The following is a 23,776-nucleotide window of genomic DNA, read 5'->3' as shown; positions in this document are numbered from 1 at the left end:
TCAAGTCTAAGATGAATTCTTTCCCTCTCCTAAGTATTTAATTAAAACAATAAAAAAACCAAACAAAATCTTCACAGAAGCTTTGCATGCTACTGGCAGCAGCAACCAGGCTTCTGTGCACATGCAGAGTAACATCCCACACTTCTGTTCTATGATCTGTAGGTCTTGCTATTGCCTTCCTTACTAAGGAAGGCCTCTTCCCACACACACTTACCTTATGAGCTCCTATGATGTCCGGGAAGCAACCAAGAAATCCCTTATATTCATGATTTGTTTCCATCAGAAAGTGAAGATCTTTCTTTGGCTAATAAACAAAAATGCAACATTATTAAAAAATTCTGTGGCATATTAGTATCACAGACGCAGAAAAAAGGCAGAGAAGAAAGAGAAAAAAAATCCAAACAAAAATTCAACTGCTTGTCAACGCTTTCCATATCTAAACAGGTGTTTGCCTGTTTAAAAAAAATACCTCGAGGTAAAGGGGAGAGTTAAAGGATTCTGAGAACAGCATCAAGATGAAGCATTAAGCCTGGCTGTGCTCACAGAGGAAAAAATCTTGCCATTATTTGTAAAATACAAGGGTAGGCAAGTACAGACCCTGTAAAAAAATTAAAAGCTCTCTGGAGAAAGACACTGAGCAGATGCCCTGGGTCTGTGGTACTCAGTATTGGCTATGAAGTCAGGGGGTTTGTCTCTAATTTCCACTGAAGYAGAGCTCCTAGCTACAGTAATGGCTATTAAGCTCCCATCTCATCACACACAGATGTGCCTGAGCACAGATGCATCTCCTTACTTGCCAATTTGGAAAGTCATTTTAAAAATAATTTACAGATTCAACATTGAAATCAAGATACTCTGTGTTTTGGATGCTTCGTTTTGGATAACTTCAGGCTGTAAACACAAGTTTATGACTTGACAACAGACAAATTCTTCAAGATGGATTASAGAAACTGAAGTTATTGAAGCAGACAATTGCCTGTCAGTGTGCAATGAAGAGCAGGACACTCTCCAGGATTCTGTGGACATTTGAATAAAGTAGGGAGAAGAGAGAAATCAAATCCKTGATCAAATCTCACTCTGTTGCATCCTTATTAAAGATGGCCCACTGACATGAAAAAACAATGACATTTAAAGAGGAAATAGCTTTTTAATATTTAAGAAACCAGAAAATACATCTTCTTATTTAAGAAAAATACTTTCCCATTTTCTATCACCTCCCAGAAACTGACGTGTAGCMGAAAAGAGAGGTTGAAGGTACATTTAAAATATTAATAGTAATTTCACTGAAGTCATCTGCAGCTCTAGCATTTATTATATTTTAATAGAAAAGGAAAAAAGGGAAAGTCAGAAGTGACGCAAACAGGAGAGAGGTTTGCACACACTGTGCAAGTTGATACATTACAAGGTATCTACCTGTTCTGCTACAAGACTGGCGATTTCCTCATAGGTTTTTCCTGCTTCTGTTATTGCTACATTGAGCTCAGATTCTCCTAAAAATAAACATGAGTGCTCAAATTAAAATAAATCACAGACAAGTCATGATTCCATCCAAATTAAAAAAAAAGATACTAATTTTACAATAATAAAACTCTATACATCATTTTATGCCCCAAAACAATAGAGAATTTGGAAAAGAGAYGTAATATAGCATAAAAAAGAGATCTTGGAGAAAAGAAAAGCTAGAGGAGCCAATTAAACACTGCTCTACTTTAGTACTAGCACTTTTTGCTTCCACATTTAATTAATCTACATACTTTAAATAGTTATTCCCACACACAGGACAACAGGAAGCCCACCAGAAYTGGGAGGGGGAAGGGGACAATGAAGGGGACACTAGAGGATACCCCACTAAAGGACATACTAAYAAAGCTGCAGAGGCACCTGCCATTCCAATCTTTAAGCAACATCCACACCTAAGGAACAGTATATCCTCCACTGTGCCCCTGCAGCAGTGATGATAACCCCAAGCATCCCAACTGTCCTGGACCATGTTTATTAAAAGGCCAGAGGGAGAGAAAAAAGGGCCCAACTTTTTTCTCCTTGTCAACAAGATTTCTGTCACTTCAGACAACTCTTAAATGATACTTTCAGAGACCATCTCTGAGACTCAGAGACTTTCTGAGAGACCATTTCTCATCTTCGTCACTATGTAAAATAAAATAGATCAAGAGTCCTCCAACTACAGCTAGAAGCACAAACATCACCACAAATCCCAATTAGACCACAGCACAAGAGCTATTATCAGCAGGACATGGCTACACAGAGCAAAGATGAAAACAAGTCTTACATTCTCGGTTTTTCATGAGAGTTCACCTTCTAAAAACACCAGTTTCTTTCCATGCTTGGCAGCTTTTCCAAAGCAGGTAGTCAAGAGTAGGGAAAGCAAGTGGAGGTAGAAAGGGGGGAAGGTATAACTTGCAAATTTTAAATGTTAGTCCAAGGATTTTTTTTTCAATCCTTTCAAACGTGTTGATATTAGCTAGCAGTTATAATATTTTGCAAACTTTTTTTTAATCTATGGTCATATTAATCAGGAATTCAATTCCAATTATCAAACCTATTAATCATTAACTTAAATATTAAAAGGGTTTCTTTTACCACCACATAAGAAGTTATCTGTGTTAGAGATTTAATAGACAGGTCAGGCTGAAATTAAATCCTTCTAAAGAATACAGAATAATGATTGAGTAATCAAGATCAGCTCTTACTTTCCCTTAGACTGATTTCAAAGCTGAAAACTTTGATGAAGAGCTACTGAAACTAAGTGCTAGTGAGTTTAGCAATAAATACATTGTTAAAGAAATGGCTCTTTTCCTCCTGTTTCTGGCTAAAATAATATAAAGTTTTAATATGAAGTCTCATTGACTTTGTGAGCTTAAGATGTACATAATTCAAAACGGATCTTGCTGCTGTAAGAAGCCTCAGGAAGATCAATTACATTATTTTACATTATTTAAGCACTCTGGTCCTGCAAGTCTGCTCAGGAGTAACTCTGCGTTTAAACTAACCGCCTCTTCGATAATTTCCTAGATTTTACAACAAAACATTACATGACTTCAATTAGATTCACAAGTCACRCTGGTCTAGGTGCTGCTGCTCATTTTATAACACCATATAAGCAAAAATTACTTTTCCTATCTGAGCAAAAGAGGGCAAAAGTTTTAGATTTGAGTGAAAAGAAAATCCTTCTGCCTCTGCAGAACTCATCCAAGGGACTTTCACAGATTGGAGCTGCAAAACAATCCAGACAAGTCCTTCCAACTTAGTTCTCCCTCATGTAGGGGACAGCAGAGTCCCTCAACAGAGCCAGCTGGTAGAAGGCACTAGGTGCATTCAGAGTTTCTACTCATTCTTATTCTGCAGAATGTTCTGCTACTAGTAGAAACTCCAAGGAAACTTTGCTGATTCGACCACATCTCCAGCRGCCTCAGCTTCAGGAGACCTGGGCTGCTTATCCCAAGCAAAGGCAGCTGAGCTGGGCACAAGTTCCCAATGCAAGTGCACACCGGGACGTTGAGGCCTTCTTCATCAACAGAAAAACAGAAAGCACCACATGCTGCTGATATATTTACACCAAAACAAGGGCACAGTCCATTACCTATCTCCTCAAAAGAAGCAGAGTGGCCTTAAAAGCCTTGATTAAAGACACTCCTAAAAAGACCAGTCAAAATTACCAATAACCTTCTGCAGCTGTTTTTACTCAACTATGAGCAGACAGTCTGCAGGGAAAATATGTCATGGGCAGATGAAGGAAGATGTGAAAATATGAGCAGTCCTTTGGAGATGTTCAGCAGGACTTCCTAGTAGTTTAACCACTGCCATTTATCAACCAGCTTTCACCTGAAGGAACATGTCAGGCATCCTGAATCCCCTAATGACCAAGGCTGCAGAAATTTTATGCCAAAAAGATTTTATTTAGAGTTGTGGTGGGGAGGTGGGTTTTGTTTGTTTGTTTGTTTTACTCCAAAGCAGATTTTAACAAAACGCAGGAGTGTGGAAGAGATGAAGGTTGATGTAGCACAGGTTTCTTGTAGCAAGTAATTCTTTCTTGGGGAAAAGTGCACCTCAGAAGGGTCACACGTCACACACGAGCACCTTGGAAGTCAAGATCTGTCTGCTGGACAGATCTTTAACTGGCAGGAYAGTGAAACTCATATGTAACTACTTAAGAAAATTCCTAAAGGGTGATGCAGAATTTGGAGATCTCACTGTGGTTGAATGGCATACCATAGAAATGACTTTCTTAATATAGAAGAAAGACTTGCCCAGATTTGGCACYGCAAGAGGAAAGTTCTGATATTTAAGGCTGTGTTAGCCTCAGAGCATCATTCTCTGCAGGAAGATAAGCAAGGGGCATCACGCTGCAAGACCATTTCCAGCTGTATTCTGGAATATGTTTTTGGACATGAATCTTATTTTCAGAGATGATGTTCTTAAAAGGGATCAGACAATACATAGGCCTATGACTAAGCTAAAAGGAAACCTCTGAATGCATCATTAATAGCTTTATATATACTCTTGCTTTTGTAAAAAGTAGGCACAGACTTCTTATWTGCACTGTGGGTGACAACTAATTGATAAGGCTCATTCCACAGTGCAAGAGAAATAGCACAAATTGGTCAGTTAAGTGCTTCTTAACTGATGTAGCCTTTGACTTTTTAAACTGGAAATGAAGAAAGAAGGCAGTAGACATTCATTACACATATATTCATTAGGGTAAGAAGGCAGCATTAAAAAGACAGACTGTTTTTGGTGGCATCGAGGAATTTCTGCATTAGCAAGAACCTTGCTAATACTTCTCCATTCAGAGGAATAGGTCCAGTACCTTCTTTAGCTACCGAGAACAGCAAAGCTGCATCCTACTGGTTCACATCCAGATGGCTTATGTGTCTTGCACAGAACCTGCTCAAACTTTGAAACAGCCATCAAAGGAAATTGCATGTGAGCAGCTGGGCAGCAGACTGAGGGCAACAGTGACAAAGACATTTAAAGCAAGACAAACTTCACTGGTTCTCTCTTCTGGGAACTGAACTTTAAAAAACTTAAAACCCCAACAATATCTTCTTAATTCTGACCAAAATACCCTGCTCTACCAGTGAAATTAAAAAGAGCAAAATAAATGRGATCAGGAAAGAGGCTATCGGGGGAAAGATGACGTTATCCTCCGCAGTACACTGGGGTGCAACCCAGTACAACAGCAACATCCCTGCCTTGCCATCAGGGATCTTGGGATCTAGTTTTCATACCATTCAAAGATGCTGGAATTTAAAATGAAGCTTTCCTTTATGAGGCCAAATTGCCAATTTGCATCCTAGTTTTAAGTCATACTGTTTTCCTTTACTCTAGTAAAAGATGTGTGTTATAGTTCAAATAATTTTCYATCCTTTCCCAAGAACTATTTCTACAGACTTTATTTGGCTAGGGTTTACAGTTCTCTGTCTCATGATAACAATAAATAACTATGCAATGCCTCTGCTCATCTCCCACACCAAAAAAGTAAAGTTTAGGCAAGACACTGCCTCTGGTTTTAAATAAGCATTCATCCTGTGAAATACAGAACAGGAGAGGGAGAAAAAGCTACAGAGAGTATACCCAAGCAGCAGAGATCCCCAAGTTCAAAACTAGCTTTTTAATACATGCCTTACAGGTCAAAAAATAAGTTTTAAAAGTACAAAGTGATCAATTAGTAAGTAAAGTAAGTGCCAGTCAACTAAATAGCCTAAGACAAAAAGACTTCAGGAAATCTCTGTGCTGCAATAATGAAGGTTTTGCAACAGAGCAATCCAGCTCTTGGGGGGAAATATGTGGCTTAACGATTCTGGAGAAAATGGACCTGATAGAAAATGCTTTCCAATTACTTGGAAAGTGTATTAGCAGGATTTAGCATATCAATACAGGGAAAGTTTGGCTTAAACACTACATTTTAGGAGAACATGAAGTCTACAAAAAGAAATGGCATCGATTCCCTTCCCCTCCCTCTGGCTTTCACACCCAACATCATAAGTCCCAATCTTTTAGGGCTCTCAAAGGAGAAGAAAAGGTGAATGACAAAAGCCACCCTCCAGCCAAGAGCCCTCCATCTCTAATAATGGTACATAAAAGTCTTTAATAGGGTTTCCCTCCTGATTTCATGAAACAGCAACTCCACATAAGTCACACAACAGTTTTGGGTGGTAGATATTTTCAAGACTGCRTTTTTCTTCCCTACCTCTTTGATGTCACATAGACATATAAGTCATGAGAAGATGTTGCAGTGTATTTTGTTAGTCGGGCCAGTGACCAGATTATAAATGAATGACATCAAACCAAACACCTACTCCCCTCCCCAAGCCACACACAACTGTACAGTAAGTGTAAATAAGGTTGCAGAACAGAAAATAAATAATCAAAAAGCCCAGGCCTTGCAATACACATGGGAAAAGTAGGCTGTAATATTTTATCAGAAACAGACTGACATGGTAAAGATATTAAAATTCAAAGAGCAAAGCATAAAGATATTTGGCAAAAAAAAATAGCATAATCTAATTGATTTTTTTTTTGTTAAGGAAAGCACAAATGAGGATAAAGAAATACCTTGGTATCCACTAGTGCTGAAGACCAGTGCCAAGCTCTGCAGTGCTTTTCCTATCTTCTGGTATTCCTTGGGTAGTGCTGCAAGCAGGAAAGGGGTGGGAAAAGAAGGAAACAAAAGCACAAAAACAGAAGAGTAAATGTGACTAAACCTGCAGCATTTCCRGAACTTGACAGAAAAAGGCGTTGAAAAATAATTAAAGAAAAAAAAAGTAAAAACAAAATTAAGTCCCACATGTAGGGTATTTTCTCCCTCTAGTGAGACAGTCGCATTCTCACCCCCTCCCCTACAGAAGTTTCCTAACTGGGAACAGCAATTGCAATCTGACTTCTCAAAAGCCAACGCTGGGGAGACTGTGGGTGACTGCTACAGAAGTCTCACTACACTCCTACCTTACAGCCCCTCTACACATATAGTGTGGGCTTTTTTTTTTTTTTTTTTTTTTTAAATCTTCCCCACTGTGAGCAGCCTGTATTTCCTCCCCCCAAAATAAAAAGAAATGCTGAAGTGATGCGGAGAAGAAATCTCGTTAACATTTGAAAGAAGAGATTATTGTACAGGTCTATAATACCTAACCACTCCTCAAATTTTATTTTTACAGAAAATAGAAACCAAGATTTTCTGGGAATAAAAACTGATGAAGTATCTGGGTTATAGATAACAATTGGTCTTAGCAAAAGTGTCTGTATAAATTGCCTCCTCCTATTAAGATCAAAAAAGCTGTGATTTATGAGTAGGTATTCAATAAACATCTATTTTAATATCATYACCCCAGAGGCCTAAAACACAATTTGAAAAGTGAAAATAGCTTTTATAACCTATTCTTACTAGCAGGAGGAAAAAAAACCAACAGTTTTAATTTGTTTGTTTTCAAACCCTGTATTCAGAGGGTTCCCTGGATGTAASAGCACTCAACTCCTCATATCCTCTGGCACAACAATCTAGATGTTTACAGATGCACCCTCATGTGGTCGTGGTAGGAAACCTATGTCAGTTCTTTGATCTTGTTGGAACTAATTCTTGCCCACAAGTTAGATGTTTTTGGGGGAATTTTTTTTTCCTTCTTATGACAACTGATATATTTTAAGTAATAGGTATGTGTTAGAATACTAAAGCTCTGTTATAAGCATCCCCAGCAGGAACTCCTATGAAAAATGTGTTTCTTTACTTGCATTTAAGAAGTTTTGATTGTCAGTCCTTTTAAATATTACGAAACAGAATCAACTTATTTTTTGGCACTTCCTGTGTGATTTCAGCTACTCRCTAGGAGTTAGAACTTGTGTCGACGGGAGAGTAAAATATATATGGTATGTCATACATGTATAATTGACTACCAAAGTCATTATCACATCTGATTTGTTGCGTTCACACTGGCTAATAGTGATAAATTGTTAGAAGAGTAATTTTACACACCCAAAGCACTAATGTCATTCCCTCATGGAGAGACTGTGTTGCATTTTAGTAGCAAACAAAATACTACATTTCTACCATAGGTTTAACGGGACAGCTTTTGAGGAGTTCTCATCTCCCTTGCTCTGCAAAACTGCACAGCAGCACTATTCAGAACGTTGTTTCTGAGGGATGTTGCTCCTTCTCCATCTGCTGCTTTCTCCTCAGTCTCAATTGCTACCTAAATGAAAGCCATACAAAATTAGAGTCCTGTGGCAGAGCAGACTCCAGGTTAGACCGTTTTTGACCTTAGCAGCAGAAGCGTCAATGATATGAAGTGGTAAACTTCAAATTTAAAAAAAGATGAAATTTGAAGAGATTTGTGTGATAGGCCTTTGGGAGCCAGACACTACAGCCTGCCCTAAACTGTTTATTATTATAATCTTCAGCTGTAGTACCTGCTTCCTTTCAATAGCTGCCTTGTGGTGGCCACAAACACTGAACACTGCTGTGGACTAGGAAGCTAGAGCCCAGGCAGAGACATAGGGACTTGGTGTGAAGTTCTGCAACCCTAAATATCTGTAGGAAGGAAGAGACAAGATAGGAGAAAAAGAATTGGGCTAAAGAATAAATTAGATTCAAATCTCTCTCTCTCTCTCTCTCATGTATTTATTTATTTAAAATAAAGTCTCGTTTCACCTTTAAATCATTCCTCCTGGCATGCAAGAATCCTAAAAAATGAGTTAATAAAATGTAACCATTTATAATTTGATGAAGAAGATTACTTTGCCCATTTTGAAGTCTAGATGAATGACAAGCATTATCAGAACAGGTCCAGCAAGGATTTTTACCTGGATGATTAGAACTACTTAACTTCAATGATTTTAAAACACAGACAAGAAAAAGTTATCCATCATGAGAAAAATAAAGGGTAGGTGAAGAGTTGTGCGCTCTCTACTTTCAGACAATGAAAACAGACCAAAGGGCACACAAACCTCATGACAATTTAGAATTTCCTTGAGTTTTAAGATGTGCCTTGAGTTGCATATATTAAAAAAAAAAAGAAAAAAGGTATAGAGAAATCACTACTCAATCACTTACGTCCTGTACACCGTTTCCAGTGCTCTTGTCCCACTGTCAGGAGCTCTTTAACACCATCATCCATCGCTTTGGTGAACCTACCCACAGCATCACACTTCTGTTCTCTGTGGCATTTGGAAAAAGTAAAAGCAAAAACCAGTTTAAACAAATCTATTAGTTTAGCCTAGCTCTAAACACACAACTGAAATATTTAGGAGTGCCAACTATGTTTGAGAATCACAGAAATGAGTGAATTTCAGGAAATCKCTACCAATTCCCATGTCAGGGAAATTTCTTCTTCTGATCCAGGCACTTACCACGCTATTTTTCATCTATTAGGAAATGTGTAAACCAGGATWATCACTCTTACTATAGTGACTTTCCTTAAACAAGGCTATTAAATAAATATCCTGCAATGGATTCATATAACAACAGAAGAAGCAAGTGCATACCTAGAGCACTAAATACATGTAAAAGGATGTCACATTGACAGAAAAGTAAATGTTAAAATTGCAGAAGTAATAAAAATTCATAACAATGAATAACAAAATTGTTCCACATAYGCATTTAAGTCTAAAGTAAGTGAATAAAATGTAACAGACCAGTTCCTCTATGGAAATGTATATGCATAAATTAATATACTTTGACAGTACCAAAACTTTCCATCAATATAGCACTGCATGTGCAGTAATATCAATACCCTTGGGTGATTCTTCCCTCTTGGCARCTTGCACAAAAAGATGCCCATTATTCATAGCCACTTTAGCAAGTATCTCTTCAGWATTACGAAAACGTACATGCATGCCCCCTTGTTACTCAGTTTTATAATTCTAATTTAGTTTATATTGCCAATATGGAGGCATAACATTCATGCAACAAGAAAATACTGCCTTACATTTCTATCATGTCCAAGTCTGGAGCTTCTGGTTCCATTGTAGAAAAGATCAGAACTCCGACAGTCTCATCTTTCTCTGCCTTCCTCTTTCCTGTTTTCCACTCCTTGAGGAAAACAAAACAAAACAAAAATGTGACCACTGGTATTCATCCACCTTTAAATATACAGACCTGAACAGTGAATGAAGCTTCTAGAACAACTAAGCAAGAGTCTACAAGTTAAAGCCTTTTAGTTTTAAATAGTTTCAGTGGAATCAAAGTTTTAGAGTTGCCCTCCCATTTTCTTGTGCACTTTGTTTTCTAGATGCTACAATGAACAGAATCTTCTCGTGAATTACTTGTATATTGTAAAGATACAGAAAGGCAATTTTATTCAGCTTTATTTACACATGTGATAGGGCTGATATTAGAAGCTAGTCCAGGAGATCATAAGACTATTACTCAACAGTCATATTAAATTCTTAGTGGAAATTAAAAAGAAAAGGTTAAAATTCCAGATGTATTGCAACATCAGTTCTGTTTACATCAGCCTGTAAGTTAGTTAGATCCTACAAACAACTGACTAGCTAGTTGAGTTACACAACTTTGGCCATCCAAATACCTCACTCAGACCATAGTTTATTACTATGCCACTAAGCCCTTACTTATAGGATTACAGAAAACTCAGGTARGGAGGGACCTCAGGAGGTCCAAACWCCTGCTCAGCAGATCAAACCAAGAGATCAAACCAAGGTCCTCAGTCAGATCTTGAAAACCTCCAAGGATCGGTGTATTTCTCAAGCCAAATCTGTGTGTAGTTAAGAGTATGTGTGATGAAAACAGAGTTTTCTTGTCCTTTCGTCACTACTAGATACCCAAATAGATAGGATCTTAATCATGGACAAGMCAATATACCAATATATATACAGATGGTGAAGATATTAAACTTCTGGAAAATCATGCAGGAAAGTGGTGTGTAGCAGGAAAATTGAAGAGGGATAGTTATCAGGTAAGACAACAGCTAGCAAAGCTGTACCAGAGTACTGTAGTATAACAAAACCAGCTGAGCTGGATCAAAGCAACAGCCAGGAATTCTTATAATTTTTCTTTCTTTAGTGGAGGAAAATGGTACACAAAACAGTACTGAAAACAAAATTGCTTTAAAGAGGCCCACTTCTGTTATGGTAGCAAATAACATTTCAGAAAGTTTGTTTCTCATTTTAATCAATGAGTTAAATCTACTAAATTCAGCATTTTGCGGCTCTTCATTACTGCCTATTGGGGGACAGGCAAAGCAGTAGACTACAAAACTGAATTCCTATCTGAAAGCAAAGATTGTTTTGGGAAACAATTCCTTGCGACCCATCTTTTTGCACGAACACYATTTCCTACCTTTTCATCTCGGAAATTGAGAAACTGCTGGAAAACTTCACTTTCTGAAACAACAGGATGGCGACACATCCTTGTCATCCAGGCTTGCAGCCTCTCCATACGCATTTTGATAAACTCCTCTTCAAAGCGCCCTGGAACACATGGAACAAGGATTGAACAAGGACAGTTACATTTCCACTCGATTAGCCTCGGGGGTTTGGTTTATATTTTGTTTAATCAAAACAGAATCTGGGATTTATCTGGGGAGATATTAAAACATGTACAGAATTTAAATGAACATTATCAGAATGAATTAATATACTGTTCTTTAAGGGTTTTCTGATTACTGCAGAGAGAATTGCCCCTTTTAAAGACAGTCACTCCAACCTCCATACGCAATTTAGATCAGTTGCAGGGGATAGGAAGCAAAGGAGCACATCTGGATGAAAAACAAGGTATTGCTTTCAGGGGARGAGAAAACCTGCGGCTCAGAAGGCAGACGTCTTACGGGTACAGTTTACTTAGTCCTTTGGGCAAGATGATGCACAGAAGACTTAGGGAAAGCGACCATCAAGTCCTAGCCACCAATTCGTCRTATCCTAGCTTACAAAGCATCCAAAACTCTACTCTGCTCAAACACAAACGACAGATTCAAAGAAAGCAATGCCGCCCATAAATATAGTTCTTTATAGGTAAATAATGTCAGAAAAATAACGAAAAAACTTAATAAATCAKAAGTGTAGACTGAAGAGCATACAAGTAAGACTCAAAAACGGATTCCTTCTGTAGTTAACAAACTGTTACTGCAAGTAATAAAAAGAAACATTTCCACCAGTACCGTTTTAACCRCTGTATTTATAAGAATCTTCTAATTTTGGCAGAAAATAGGTCTTCAAGAGAAGCATGCAAGAAGACATGCACTACAACGGACTTCCAAAGTGTGCAGTAAATAGGATGGGTCTGGAAGATGACAGAAAGATTCCTTGCTGTTCCCAGAGCAGGGTGGAAGGCAATCCCTGACTACACCCACTCTCCCAGTACAACCCCACTGGGTAGTTACTGCGGCAGCAGCTCCGAGGGAATCTCGGAGGACCAGAACCCCAACCACCAGGGAACCTCCTCCCCACTTTTTTATTTTAATTGCAAGTAGGAAGCTGCCATATACAATCAATGCAAACTTAGATGTTGGCGTGAGCACACTCCCTGGAAACAGGGACACTGTTTGCACACTCCCTGCAATTCAGCCAGCAAAACAAATACTGTACAGGAATGAGCAGAACCCACCCTTGTACCTTGTCCCTTGACCTATACGGAAACTGCAGCAGCGACTGAAAGGCAACAGGAACACTCAGAACTTGTAATCTCGTCCCTAGGCACACGGCCACCAGCAAAATTGTGATCCTTCTCCGAGCACAGTCACTCTATTTGCATGGAATTCTGCCTTCCCATGACTTTAGAGTTAAAAGACCTTCCTAGACAGGCTTCAGAAAGAAGCCTCCCAAACACAATCAAAGATACGCGATAACATTTTCAAAGGGAGCTGCTTCTAACATTTCAAAAAGAGAGAAGGGGAGGAGGGAAATAAAAGAAAAAAGGGGGAAAAAAATAAGGAAAAAAAGAAGCTTTTTTTAGCTTTTTTTTCTTGGCAGGAGACTAACAGATCAGCTTCTCCCATAGTATCCAAAACAGAAATCCACCAGCAAGGTTTAATTGAGATGTGAAACTCCAGTCTTTTATGATACAGCTACAATGAAACTTGGAGACCCCCCTGGGTATTCCAATTACATTTTCAGTGTATACGCACGCATTTAAGTAAAAATACTGGTGAATTCTAACTATGAGGCTAGCTAAAGGGAGGAAGTCACTTCCTCACTTTTCAGTTTCCTCGGCATTTATCCCAGCATTTGCATCAATGCTCAGCTTTCTTCAAACACAGCAGAGCTGCTGCATTTTTAGTGATGCCCACAGACACATGGCTGGCTACATGCCAGCTTTTGTGCTTTTTTGGGTCTGATTTTCTTAAATACTGTGTAAAAAAATCGTATCAGAAAACACACAAGTGGAGACAGCCTGAAGTAATGCATTTTCCTCCTACACAAGTATCCAATCTTCTCTGCACACACACACTACCATATTCTTGTAAAAGGGGAGCCACAGGCCACTGAAAAAGCAAATATATTCTCAGACATTCAGTGCAATGCCTGGACTCATGAATGTTGAGGAATTCAATCCCACTCTCCCATTCAGAGAGTTTGATCAAGCTGAACTTATATTAAATGCAGCAGAAAATTATACCAATGAAAGATGCTTTTTAACCAAGTTTCAGGAAAAACAGCTGCAATCTTTTTGTTRCAAGAAAACAAAAACATTTGTCAGGGACCAGGATCTTCCCTTTCCTCCAGAAAATACAAAAGAAATGAAACCAGTTCTCCAGACTATCAGCAAACACAAGCAAAAACAAACATCTCTCCAATAATGTGTATTTTTTTCTTAATCACTGGATTTTTCCAATCACTGGACTAGGGGACTAAACTCAAGTTCTGAAATGTGTGGCTGGTGACAATGCTATTTTATGGCTATGTCTGTGGCAACAGACCCTCACATCTCATCATCAATTCCAAATTTTCCAAAGATTCTCATATAACTTCTCTAAACATAATGAAGAAAATGAAAACAGTAAGAATTAGTGGAATTACGCACAAAAAGGATGTCTATAAATCCATCTTATGAATTCATGGCTGTGAATGCTTACCTGTTACTTGCTTGTCTGGAAGAGAGGGGATTGGAATGGCTAACCCAAACTTAACCAGGAGACGCTCATATAACCAGTCAAAGTGCTTGTATCTGTGGTTGACAGACCGATTAGTGTTCTGTAAAAGAAGCACAACTCTGAATTTTAACAGGCATCGCCTACGTAGAWGTCATCTGAGGTAAGGGTGTTCAAAACAGCAGACTTAGCTTTAAGGCTCTACACAGTAATTATTAGTTACTTTCTGTAATGACAGAAGGATTAAAAATGGGAAAGGAAACAAACCTTAACGCTTTTTTAAAAATAATTAAAAAAAAGTTACAGCTATCATTTATTGTTACAATCTAATTAGTAATTTACAGGAGCTATATTATTTATACATAGAGGTTACCTCTATCTACAAGACAGAATATCCTGTTTCAGAGAACACTTACAGTGCAGGTCAGCTGATACTCAATGTAGCTCTTGAGACCATACATTTTGGAACCTTTTTTGGGATCTGCCACCACACAGTCAAACGTAGAGGAAGGATAATCCCACATTGGGCCATAATCACCAATCTGTCAAGAATTGCAAATACAATTATTATAAATACATCGTGTCATACCAGGTGCAAACAAGACGACAAATGTTTATGTGAAAGCAGCCCATTTTGAAAACAGAGATCCGAGCTCGCTCCATTAGAAAATTCCTGATGATTTTGGTGAGTTTGAGAGTCAATAAATCCAAATCTCKCCAGAGATTAAAACCAGATCTCTCTTTAGGATCTGCTCCTACCAGGTTTCTCCTATAAGGATACAGGAGCAGTGGACTGTTGGGAGGCAGACACTCCTGCAGATTGCTACATACACCTTTCACTAGAAGAGCAACTGTCAAGAACAGCCTATTAATTAGATCACAAAGTGATCTGACACTGCAGACTTTTATGAATGCAGGTCCTCTGATAAGGTAACTAYCAAGATAGTTGCTAGACAGCATATGCATCCGCTCCCAGTAAGGTTCATTTTTATGATCACAAACAATGTAGATCACTTGCTCAGCACGAGAAAAGTTGTATTAAAAAGAAGAAAAAAAAAAGATCCCCAGCACACTTGGAATAAACAAGGAGTTAATACCCAACCCTGAAAAAATCTCCCAGTAGTACGGGTTCAGAAATGTGGTCTACCATGAATTAAAAGGTTTAAATGGCATACAGTTTTCTTAGGATAGTTCTGTTTCTAYCTGTATGCTCTGCAGGAGTTTACCAGTTTCTTCTGATCCAGATGCATGTGAAAGACTCTGAGGCTAAAAGTTAAGGTAGGGAAAAGGCAAGGAATGGGGGAAACAACAACAAACAAAACCAAATACATGCACTTACTATTATGGGAATTTTCTCTTTGGGTTTTGCTAGCTGCTTTGCCAACAGATACTGCTCCATTCCCGGTTTTGCAAATCCAGGAAATCTAATATCCATATATATAGAAAAAAAAAAAAAAGAAAAACAAGCAATCAATTTRCTCTTCATGCCTCCTCCTTGTGCAGAATCTCCAGATACATTAAGTAAACATACTTTAATATATCTTAGCACTTTTCAAGTGCAGAGAAGAATTATCCTATGTGAAATCTGTGCTAAGTGTGGATTTAGAATTACTGATTTGCCTCCCCCCAAAAGCAGACAAGCTTAAGCTACAGATCTCCAGCTTGTATTTGTGCAATACAGGCGTTTTACAGTGCACAGTAGCTATTTGTGCTTGCAGCCCATCAGAACAAACATGACAACAGGACATGCAGCAGTATCTGCTACTSCAAAGCCCACTCCCTGCATATAAACACACATCCCTTCCTATTTCAAATGAGAATTCAATCATCTGAGAGAATAATGGATTATAAATTCATTACATGCTTCTAAACCTGAGTGAGGATAAATAATTTATCAATTAAAAACGGAAAAAAAAGGCAACAGAAACACTATAATGCCCTGCAAGTCCACAGAGAACAGCTTGCAGGAAACTAAAAGTGGTTCTCTTTCTACTTAGGACACTTAAGCCCTCAATAAACTGCCAGTCTACTGTTTCCTTATAAAAATATTTGAAGTTAAGTACAGCTTAAGAAGAATTATGCTCCTGAAAGAGGTACGTTCATGCTGGCCATTGCTATATGGATTTCCAACAAGTAGATGGCACAGTGATGCAGCAACACTGCTGCAAAACAGGACAAAACCTCCCCTGATGAATAAAGTCTATCCCTGCATGACAAGGCCTTTAAGTTGCAACCTAAGGAGCCAGTTATTCTACTGTCATTTTCTGTTCTTTCACTCAAGTCATTACTGCCTAGTAGTTTCTCAGACTAATAGTACRTACAACAGACAAATTTTAGGAAGTTGCACATGATAGCAAAAATATTTCCCACTTCTAGCAGCTCAAATAGGCAGTGAAACTTGGGCAGCTTTGCTACCTGGCAAGCCATACATCACCCATCATTCCACTAAGTACACAGAGTGCTAAAGGCTACTAAATTTTAAATAATAGGATCAGAAGCTCAGCTCCTATAAAAGCATCATTTGACTGTATGTTAAGCCTCCAAGAACATCCAGTTATGTCACGTACTCYAGGCCTTTCATGGATTTATGTTCTCTGATCACTTAGAGACAATGCTGAACTACAAACTCATCTCCACATTCACCCCAAACTTGTAATATTTCCATTGCATATTTCAGGTAGGCTGGATGGGAACACACTTGTGCAACTCAAATTCCAATTCTCCTCAGTGCATACACATTTGTCCCGCATTACTTGTTAAGAGGCAACTTCATAGCAGCTGCACGAGAGTTTGCTCGCTGGGGCCCCCCAGCCTCTGTCGACTCAGTCTCCTTGTAACTAAGATAAGATGGTGAGGCCGATTTTGGGTCATCCCAGTCATCATCCCAATCATCCTCATCGGCAGCTGCTGGGAAAAGAAAAAAAAAAAAAAAAGAAAAAAAAGAAAGTTCAATGTTTTCTGTTATCAAAGCGGAAGCAGTCACCTCAGGCACAAATCATCAAGGTGAGGAGACTATGTGCTAGTTCAGTCTTGCATTTTTTGATTCTTTAGTTATTCCCTCTCCTGTGGCCTCCTAAAATACAGCTTACAAAACCCTACACCAGAAATCCACTGAGGGAGAAAAACGCTGGTGTGTTAAAATGAACTCAGTGGTGCTCCACATTCATGCAGTCCAGGTTAGCCATCACCCGTTCTCCTTGTTTAGGCCTCACCACAAAACAGTAGGGAAGCCTTCCAAAAGGCAGGCCAGGCCTTTGGATTTGGGGATTAGAGACCACTTCTTTACAGGCCTAATGGCACAAACTTATGGGTGCATATTTTCAGAGCTGTCATACCTGTTGAACATGCCTGGGAATTGACTCATGCACAAGACCGATGCGCAAAATCTCCACACAGGTTTGAGGCGTGTGCCATTGTAGATCATGTGAACTTTTTCTTCCCCCCTCTAACTAGTAGACAATTTTCCCACATGCTGATTTGCTACTAATAAGTTTTCCGGTTTTATAAAACCCATCCYGTAGTTAAGAAAGGTTAGGCAGTTCCCACATCTATTGCTCTCCTGTTCCAATTTATTCAAAAGTGAAAGCATTAGCCCACCTGGTCCTTGATAAGCCTGTGGATGACCAAATGCTGCTTCTGCTTCCCAGTTGTTTGAGGCACTGTGCCCCCGTCCCGCCGCGCTGTCAGGCTTTGTCGCCCAGCTATCGCCAGCGTTTCCATTATCCCATTTCCCAGACTTCCCAGCGTTCCAGCTTGACCATGGATCGCTGGCATTGTTTACCTACGTTATAGGAGACAAAGARGAGACCAGAATTAAGAAAGTGTTGATAAAAACAAAAATGCATGAATTACCTACTTTGTTCTTGAAGCCCTTGCTCCCTTGTTGACAGGCTGTGAGTGCATTCAGCACTTGGCTGGTTTGGTTTAGGGGCAGCAGCTTGATCTCAAGTTCCCAGTTACACAGCTCTTACAAATGCAGTAAGCACCTCGAAGGCCTGACTAGCTTTCCTGTAACGTGACACTAGTAATAGTGGCCCATCTCACTAGAGAAATCCAAGTCTCTGCTCCAGCTGCACTCTTAAATCATTACGAAGCGCTCTTACCTTCAGCAATTACTGAACAGCAACACCAGAAGCACGGTGCAGGTGAACGGCCACACACGCAGCACCACAGGCCCGGTCACAGACAGACACCAAGGAGCCTATCGAGCGCTCTGTTTGGCCCAAGCGAGAGCGGCGGTGGCACGAGCAGCACCCACATCCTCGCTGCCCRTGCTGGAGCCCGCCAGCAACCTGCCCCTTGCCAGGGGTCACCCCTTTCACAGCAGGGACGAGGGAAGGAAAGAAGCAGCTCCCTCACGCAGGCTGGTGACAAGGGTAACCACGTTTACCCTCCGGCCGACACTGGTGCAGAGGTGGAAAGCACAGGGAAAGGGGGTGCAGCAAGTGCACAGAATCACAGAATCCTTAACGTTGGAAGGRATCTCTAGAGATCATCTCTAGTCCAATCCCCCTGCTCCWGCACGGGGCACRGGGTGGCATCCAGGCGGGTTTTCAACATCTCCGGAGAAGGAGCCTCCACAACCTCTCTGGGCAGCCTGTTCCAGGGCTCTGTCACCCTCACTGTTAAGAAACTTTTCCTCMACTTCCTGTGGAACTTTTGGCGCTTCAGTTTGCGCCTGTTTCCTCTAGTCCTATCAGTGGCCACCACTGAAAAAAGGCCGGCCCCCTCCTCCTCACTCATCTCTCAGTGCATCGATTTGTCAACATTTATCTGTCAGCACATGGATTAATAGCTTAGCATCCCACTTCTCTCTCTTAGCTTTTAACACTACGTTTTGAAAAAGCATCAACTAGTTAAGTGTACTCTGCTCTGGACACTTTTAGCACAGAAACTAGCTGGCAGTAAGGAAAAAACAACAAATCAAAGCCCACACACCCAAAGCACAGAAGGAAGGAGCAGGAAAAGGTAAGAGGGAAAGCAAACAAAGTTTACAAAGCTCATCCTGTTCAGGAGAGGGAAAAATTCTAAGATCTGCAAAAAGAAAAATCCTTAAGAAGCACAGAAGCCTGTGCATTTTACCCAAACTTATCATGCAGTGGTACCTTCAAAAAGAAAAATCTAATAGTAATTAATTGCTATTATATGATAAGATTTCTACGTAATTTAGAGCATCTGCTAAAACAGAAGACTTTAAAAACTTACTGATATCCAAGTTATTCTTCTCAAACACTTCAAGAGTTGAATGATTGCTTCTGCAATAACAACACACACACATAGAGCAAGTTCTATTCCCTTCCTCACCTCAAACTCTCCAGCTCCTATTTCAACTTAGAGACAAGTCCATTTTTCTACAAGATCTAAGTAAGATCTGGTTCACTTTGTGGATCTGAAGGATTGCCTTGTAAGGAAAAGAGGTTAAAAAAATACAATAAAACAAACAAAAAACCTTGTTTGTGCAGCAAGGGTGTGCTCAGAAGGTAGACATTACAAGTGTTCACTGACATTCAACACAKTGAAAAGACAAAAACCCATCCACCTTCACAGAAGTTTTTACATCTGCTTCCAGGACCTGGTGCAGAAAGAGGGATTATGCAGAACGGCTTCTGGAGAGAGGGGTTTGTTGTTGCTGTTGTTTGATTTTTCTTTTGAGGATAATAATCTGATCTGGGAAGAATGCTTTTGGGGAAGTAAAATGTTGACACTACTAAACTTTGGACAGCTGACAGCAGACTCACACCCTTGCATCACACATAGGTTACCTACAAGTTACCAGCAGCTTACAGAGAACCTGTCTGTTCCTCCTAGTATGTTTGCAGATTATGCAGTGAGGAAACATCACACATGCCCCAACTTAGTATTTTTGCTAAAGAAAAATGCACACAAGTTGGAAAGAATGTGCCTAGCTTAACTTAGAGCACCTAGAAAATAAGAGTTTGCATAACATTCATTTGCATGTACTTCTGCAATGCACGTTGTGCTGATGACTGGCAAATGGAAGTCCCTAAGTGGGTGATTGCCAGAAGGCTGAGTAAAGTTTTCCTCTCCACTGTAGTTCATGTGAAACCTGATACATGAGTGGGAGGCAAAGAAAGCTTAAAATCTACTGCAAAACAAGGAGTAGGCAATAATACTAATATTGGGTGCACTATTAAAAGGAGCGACCATCAAGAGAGATCACCTCAAAACTTTGCTGCCAATAAACATGCTGCACAGCAAGGGGAAGTGAATTCCTCAACGTTCTTTGCAATTAATCCATCCTTCATCCAAAGTTTTCCTACATAACACGCAGGCTGTGAGCAAGAGGAAGATAAAAATCATTCTTTTTCACCCTTTCACCCTCCCCTTTCAGGAGCTGGAACCCCAGCTCCTCAAGGTCCTCCAGGGCTGTGGAGGCCAGCAGAGACGCGGCGGTCGCTGTAAGGGCAGCCGCAGCACATTGAGCAGCTCCACAGCGCGCCGAGAAGCTCCGCAGCCCGTTGTGGCAGCAGGTGGATTCCACAAAGCCATCGCTCGCRCGGTTGGCTCTGGCTGAAGGAGCCCTCCTTGGGCTCCAGCAAGCACTTTGCAAGTGTTGCCTCTTCAGCCAGGCAGAAGAGGCCTTTCAAGAACTTCTTCARTTCGTGTAACTTGGCAAAGTGCACCTATGTGGAAGAATTGTTTGGAAAACTAGGGSCTAAGARAAGTTTTGGCACTGCAGAAGCTTGCTTGGGCTGAGACACAGTTGCCACTTCCAGGATGGCTGGTACGCACGGACTCAGCTCCTCCACAGCTGCCTGGGCAACACAATCTGCCCTCCTTGCAGCTGCAAAGGGGAGTAACGGAGGATGGAGCAGAGWGAAGACCCCGCAGCCAAACTCTGTTACACTCCCTGTGCTGGGCTGCTGCTAAGCCACACAGCAGCYGTCCAATGAGAGATATACAATAAAAAGTCCRSTGCTGAGCCAGAAAAGTGGCAAATCACTCCTTTCRGATGAACTTTGCTTGAACTTTGCTTGTTATGCACTCATTATAATGCCAAAACACACCTCCATCCCAAAAGTTACCCGCCTCCGAGGTACGACCACCCCTCACTGAGCATGCGCTCTAGATTTTTGATCRATTGTATCTTTAAATGAAAGCGAGAAACTTTTTTACCAATCAATAACAATATTAAGTATGACTCTAGTAGTGACTAGAGTCAAGCTCCACCTGAATGTAAAGAAAAGTATAAAAGCTGAACTAAGGATGAAGAACTYGGGGGGAAGAAACCACCATCACTCCTGGATCAGCTGTGGGGCAGATCCCCCTTCCCTCCCCTCRGGCTGAGACGCCGCCTGAGAAGACTAAGAACTGAGGGGGGAAGATTCCATYGTAACTCTTGGGACAGCTGATGCGCCGATCCCCCTTCCCTCCCCTCAGGTTCAGACACCACCTGAGAAGACTAAGAACTTGGGGGGGAAGAAACCACCATCACTGTTGAGTCAGTCGACGCGCTGATTCCTCTTTCCCCCCCTCGGACTGGAACATCGCCTGAGAAGACTAACAACTGAAAGGGAAGAATCCATCATTACTCTYSGGTCAGTCGACAGGCTGATCCCCCTTCCCTCCCCTCGGGTTGAGATGCCRCCTGAGGAGACTYGAGACTGAGAGCCCTCTCCTATCTTCTGGKGTGAGTGATGATTGCACATTTGTACAGCAGAGCTAGCTAAAAATCCCCACACTGTAGTAGAGAATTTCCTGTACTGACATCCGAATCCTGCTTTGTAAATGTCGCATTTGAATAAATCACAGTTTGTGAACTCGACTACTTGTTTGGAGGAAGGTGATCGGACCTACGATCTACGGACTGTTCGTGAATCCGATACTGACAGAACTGAGCTTATAGCTGATCAGGCTATTTGGGAACTCAATTCACTCCTAGGAAGGCAATCAGACCTACAGTCCATAGACTGTTTGTGAATCCAATACTAATTTGATATCTCCTTCCCCCCCACACCACTACGGCTTTCAAACTGCAATATTTTCACAACAACCTAACATCCAAGCGGGCAGAACAATCCTCAAAGACAGAATCACAGAATGCTTAAGGTTGGAAGGGACCTCAGAGGTCATCTAGTCCAAACCCCCTGCACACACAGGGTCACCTACAGCACATGGCACAGGGCTGCGTCCAAGCGGATTTTGAAAATCTCCAAGAAGAAGACTCCACAACCTCTCTGGGCAGCCTGTTCCAGGGCTCTGTCACCCTCACTGTTAAGTGTTTCCTTAAGCTCCTGTGGAACTTTTGGTGCTTCAGTGTGTGGCTGTTTCCTCTAGTCCTGTCACTGTCCACCACTGAAAAGAGGCCGCCCCCTCCTCCTCACTGCCTCCCTTGAGGTATTTATACACRCTSATCAGGTCCCCCCTCAGCCTYCTCTTCTCCAGGCTGARCAGRCCCAGCTCTCTCAGCCTTTGCTCATAGGGCAGATGTTCCAGGCCCCTGATCATCCTCATAGCCCTGCGCTGGACTCTCTTCAGCAGCTCCACAACCCTAATGGATAAATCCACAGGGAAATGCCATACCAATGCCTACTTAAGAAACAAATAAATGTCCGAATGAAAGGTTGTGTCTCTTCCCTCCTGTAGCACAAACACAAGGCTGCTAGGGCCCTGCTCACTCCTGCTGCTCCAGGAGAAAAGGGCTATTAGCGGAAAAGGAGGAAGAGGGAGCACTTTACTAAATATTTTAAGATTCTTCCATTAAGGGCAGAGAACATGCAAGTCCAGCATGTTTTTGAGGAGACTTAAAGACTTAATTTTTTAAGACTTAATTATAGTTGAATAAGGAGGAAAAGAAGAACAGGAAAATCTTCAGCTTGGAGATGCAAAGTCAGTATCTTCAACAAAKGAATCACCAGCAAAAGGGGAAGAAGTGACATCTTAATGATGTCCAAAGAGCACAACATAGAATAGAATAGAATAGAATGCCGAAGGTTGGAAGGGACCTCAGAGGTCATCGAGTCCAACCCCCCTGCTCACGCAGGGTCACCTAGAGCACGTGGCACAGGGCTGCATCCAAGCGGCTTTTAAAGATCTCCAAAGAAGGAGACTCCACAACCTCTCTGGGCAGCCTGTKCCAGTGCTTTGTCACCCTCACAGTGAAGAAATGCTTCCTTAAGTTCCTGTGGAACTTCCGATGCTTCAGTTTGAAGCCATTTCCTCTAGTCCTRTCSCTGSCCACCACTGAAAAGAGGCYGCCCCCCTCCTCCTCACTGCCTCCCTTGAGGTATTTATACACRCTSATCAGGTCCCCCCTCAGCCTCCTCTTCTCCAGGCTGAACAGGCCCAGCTCCCTCAGCCTTTGCTCATAGGGCAGATGTTCCAGGCCCCTGATCATCCTGGTAGCCCTGCGCTGGACTCTCTCAAAGGAAACATCAAGAACTCAAAGGAGCTGTGCTTTGTCTGCTTGCAAGCCCAGCCCACCCACTGGACGCTCCTTGCCTTTAGGCAGAAAAAAAACAGAAAAACAGTGGAAGAATCATGAAGAGCATAATAATTAAGGTTTTCTGTTCTTTTTCTAGATTCATTCCCATTTCTTTATTTCCTTACCTGTGAGGTAAGGAAATAGCTCATCATAGCATAAGTAGGCAAGAGCTTGCATTGCATCAGCAGAGCATTTCCATCTACTGACAGAATCACCGTATGGTTAAGATTGGAATGGACCCCTAGAGAACATCTCTAGTCCAATCCCCCTGCTCCAGCAG

The 23,776-nt window shown here is 41.0% G+C and overlaps 1 protein-coding gene across 1 annotated transcript in view; it reads right to left on the bottom strand.

Moving 5' to 3' along the window:
* The window catches only part of SNX9 (sorting nexin 9), a 37,109-nt gene that overhangs the window by 5,165 nt on the left and 8,168 nt on the right, over positions 1 to 23,776 (bottom strand). Inside the window, exons 4-14 of the mRNA XM_026044388.1 lie at positions 17,649 to 17,832; positions 16,805 to 16,958; positions 15,391 to 15,475; positions 14,468 to 14,593; positions 14,037 to 14,154; positions 11,306 to 11,436; positions 9,936 to 10,039; positions 9,062 to 9,165; positions 6,574 to 6,651; positions 1,414 to 1,490; positions 215 to 304 (exon numbers count right to left, since the gene is read on the bottom strand). Of these exons, the coding sequence (XP_025900173.1) occupies positions 215 to 304; positions 1,414 to 1,490; positions 6,574 to 6,651; positions 9,062 to 9,165; positions 9,936 to 10,039; positions 11,306 to 11,436; positions 14,037 to 14,154; positions 14,468 to 14,593; positions 15,391 to 15,475; positions 16,805 to 16,958; positions 17,649 to 17,832 (1,251 nt within the window). The remainder of the gene's footprint in view (positions 1 to 214; positions 305 to 1,413; positions 1,491 to 6,573; positions 6,652 to 9,061; positions 9,166 to 9,935; positions 10,040 to 11,305; positions 11,437 to 14,036; positions 14,155 to 14,467; positions 14,594 to 15,390; positions 15,476 to 16,804; positions 16,959 to 17,648; positions 17,833 to 23,776) is intronic.

The sequence above is a fragment of the Nothoprocta perdicaria genome, unplaced genomic scaffold (genome assembly GCF_003342845.1).
Source record: "Nothoprocta perdicaria isolate Ctin4 unplaced genomic scaffold, notPer1 scaffold_36, whole genome shotgun sequence".
Lineage (NCBI taxonomy): Eukaryota > Metazoa > Chordata > Aves > Tinamiformes > Tinamidae > Nothoprocta > Nothoprocta perdicaria.
The sequence above is the reverse complement of the archived record's forward strand: the minus strand, read 5'-3'. Positions and strand labels throughout refer to the sequence as shown.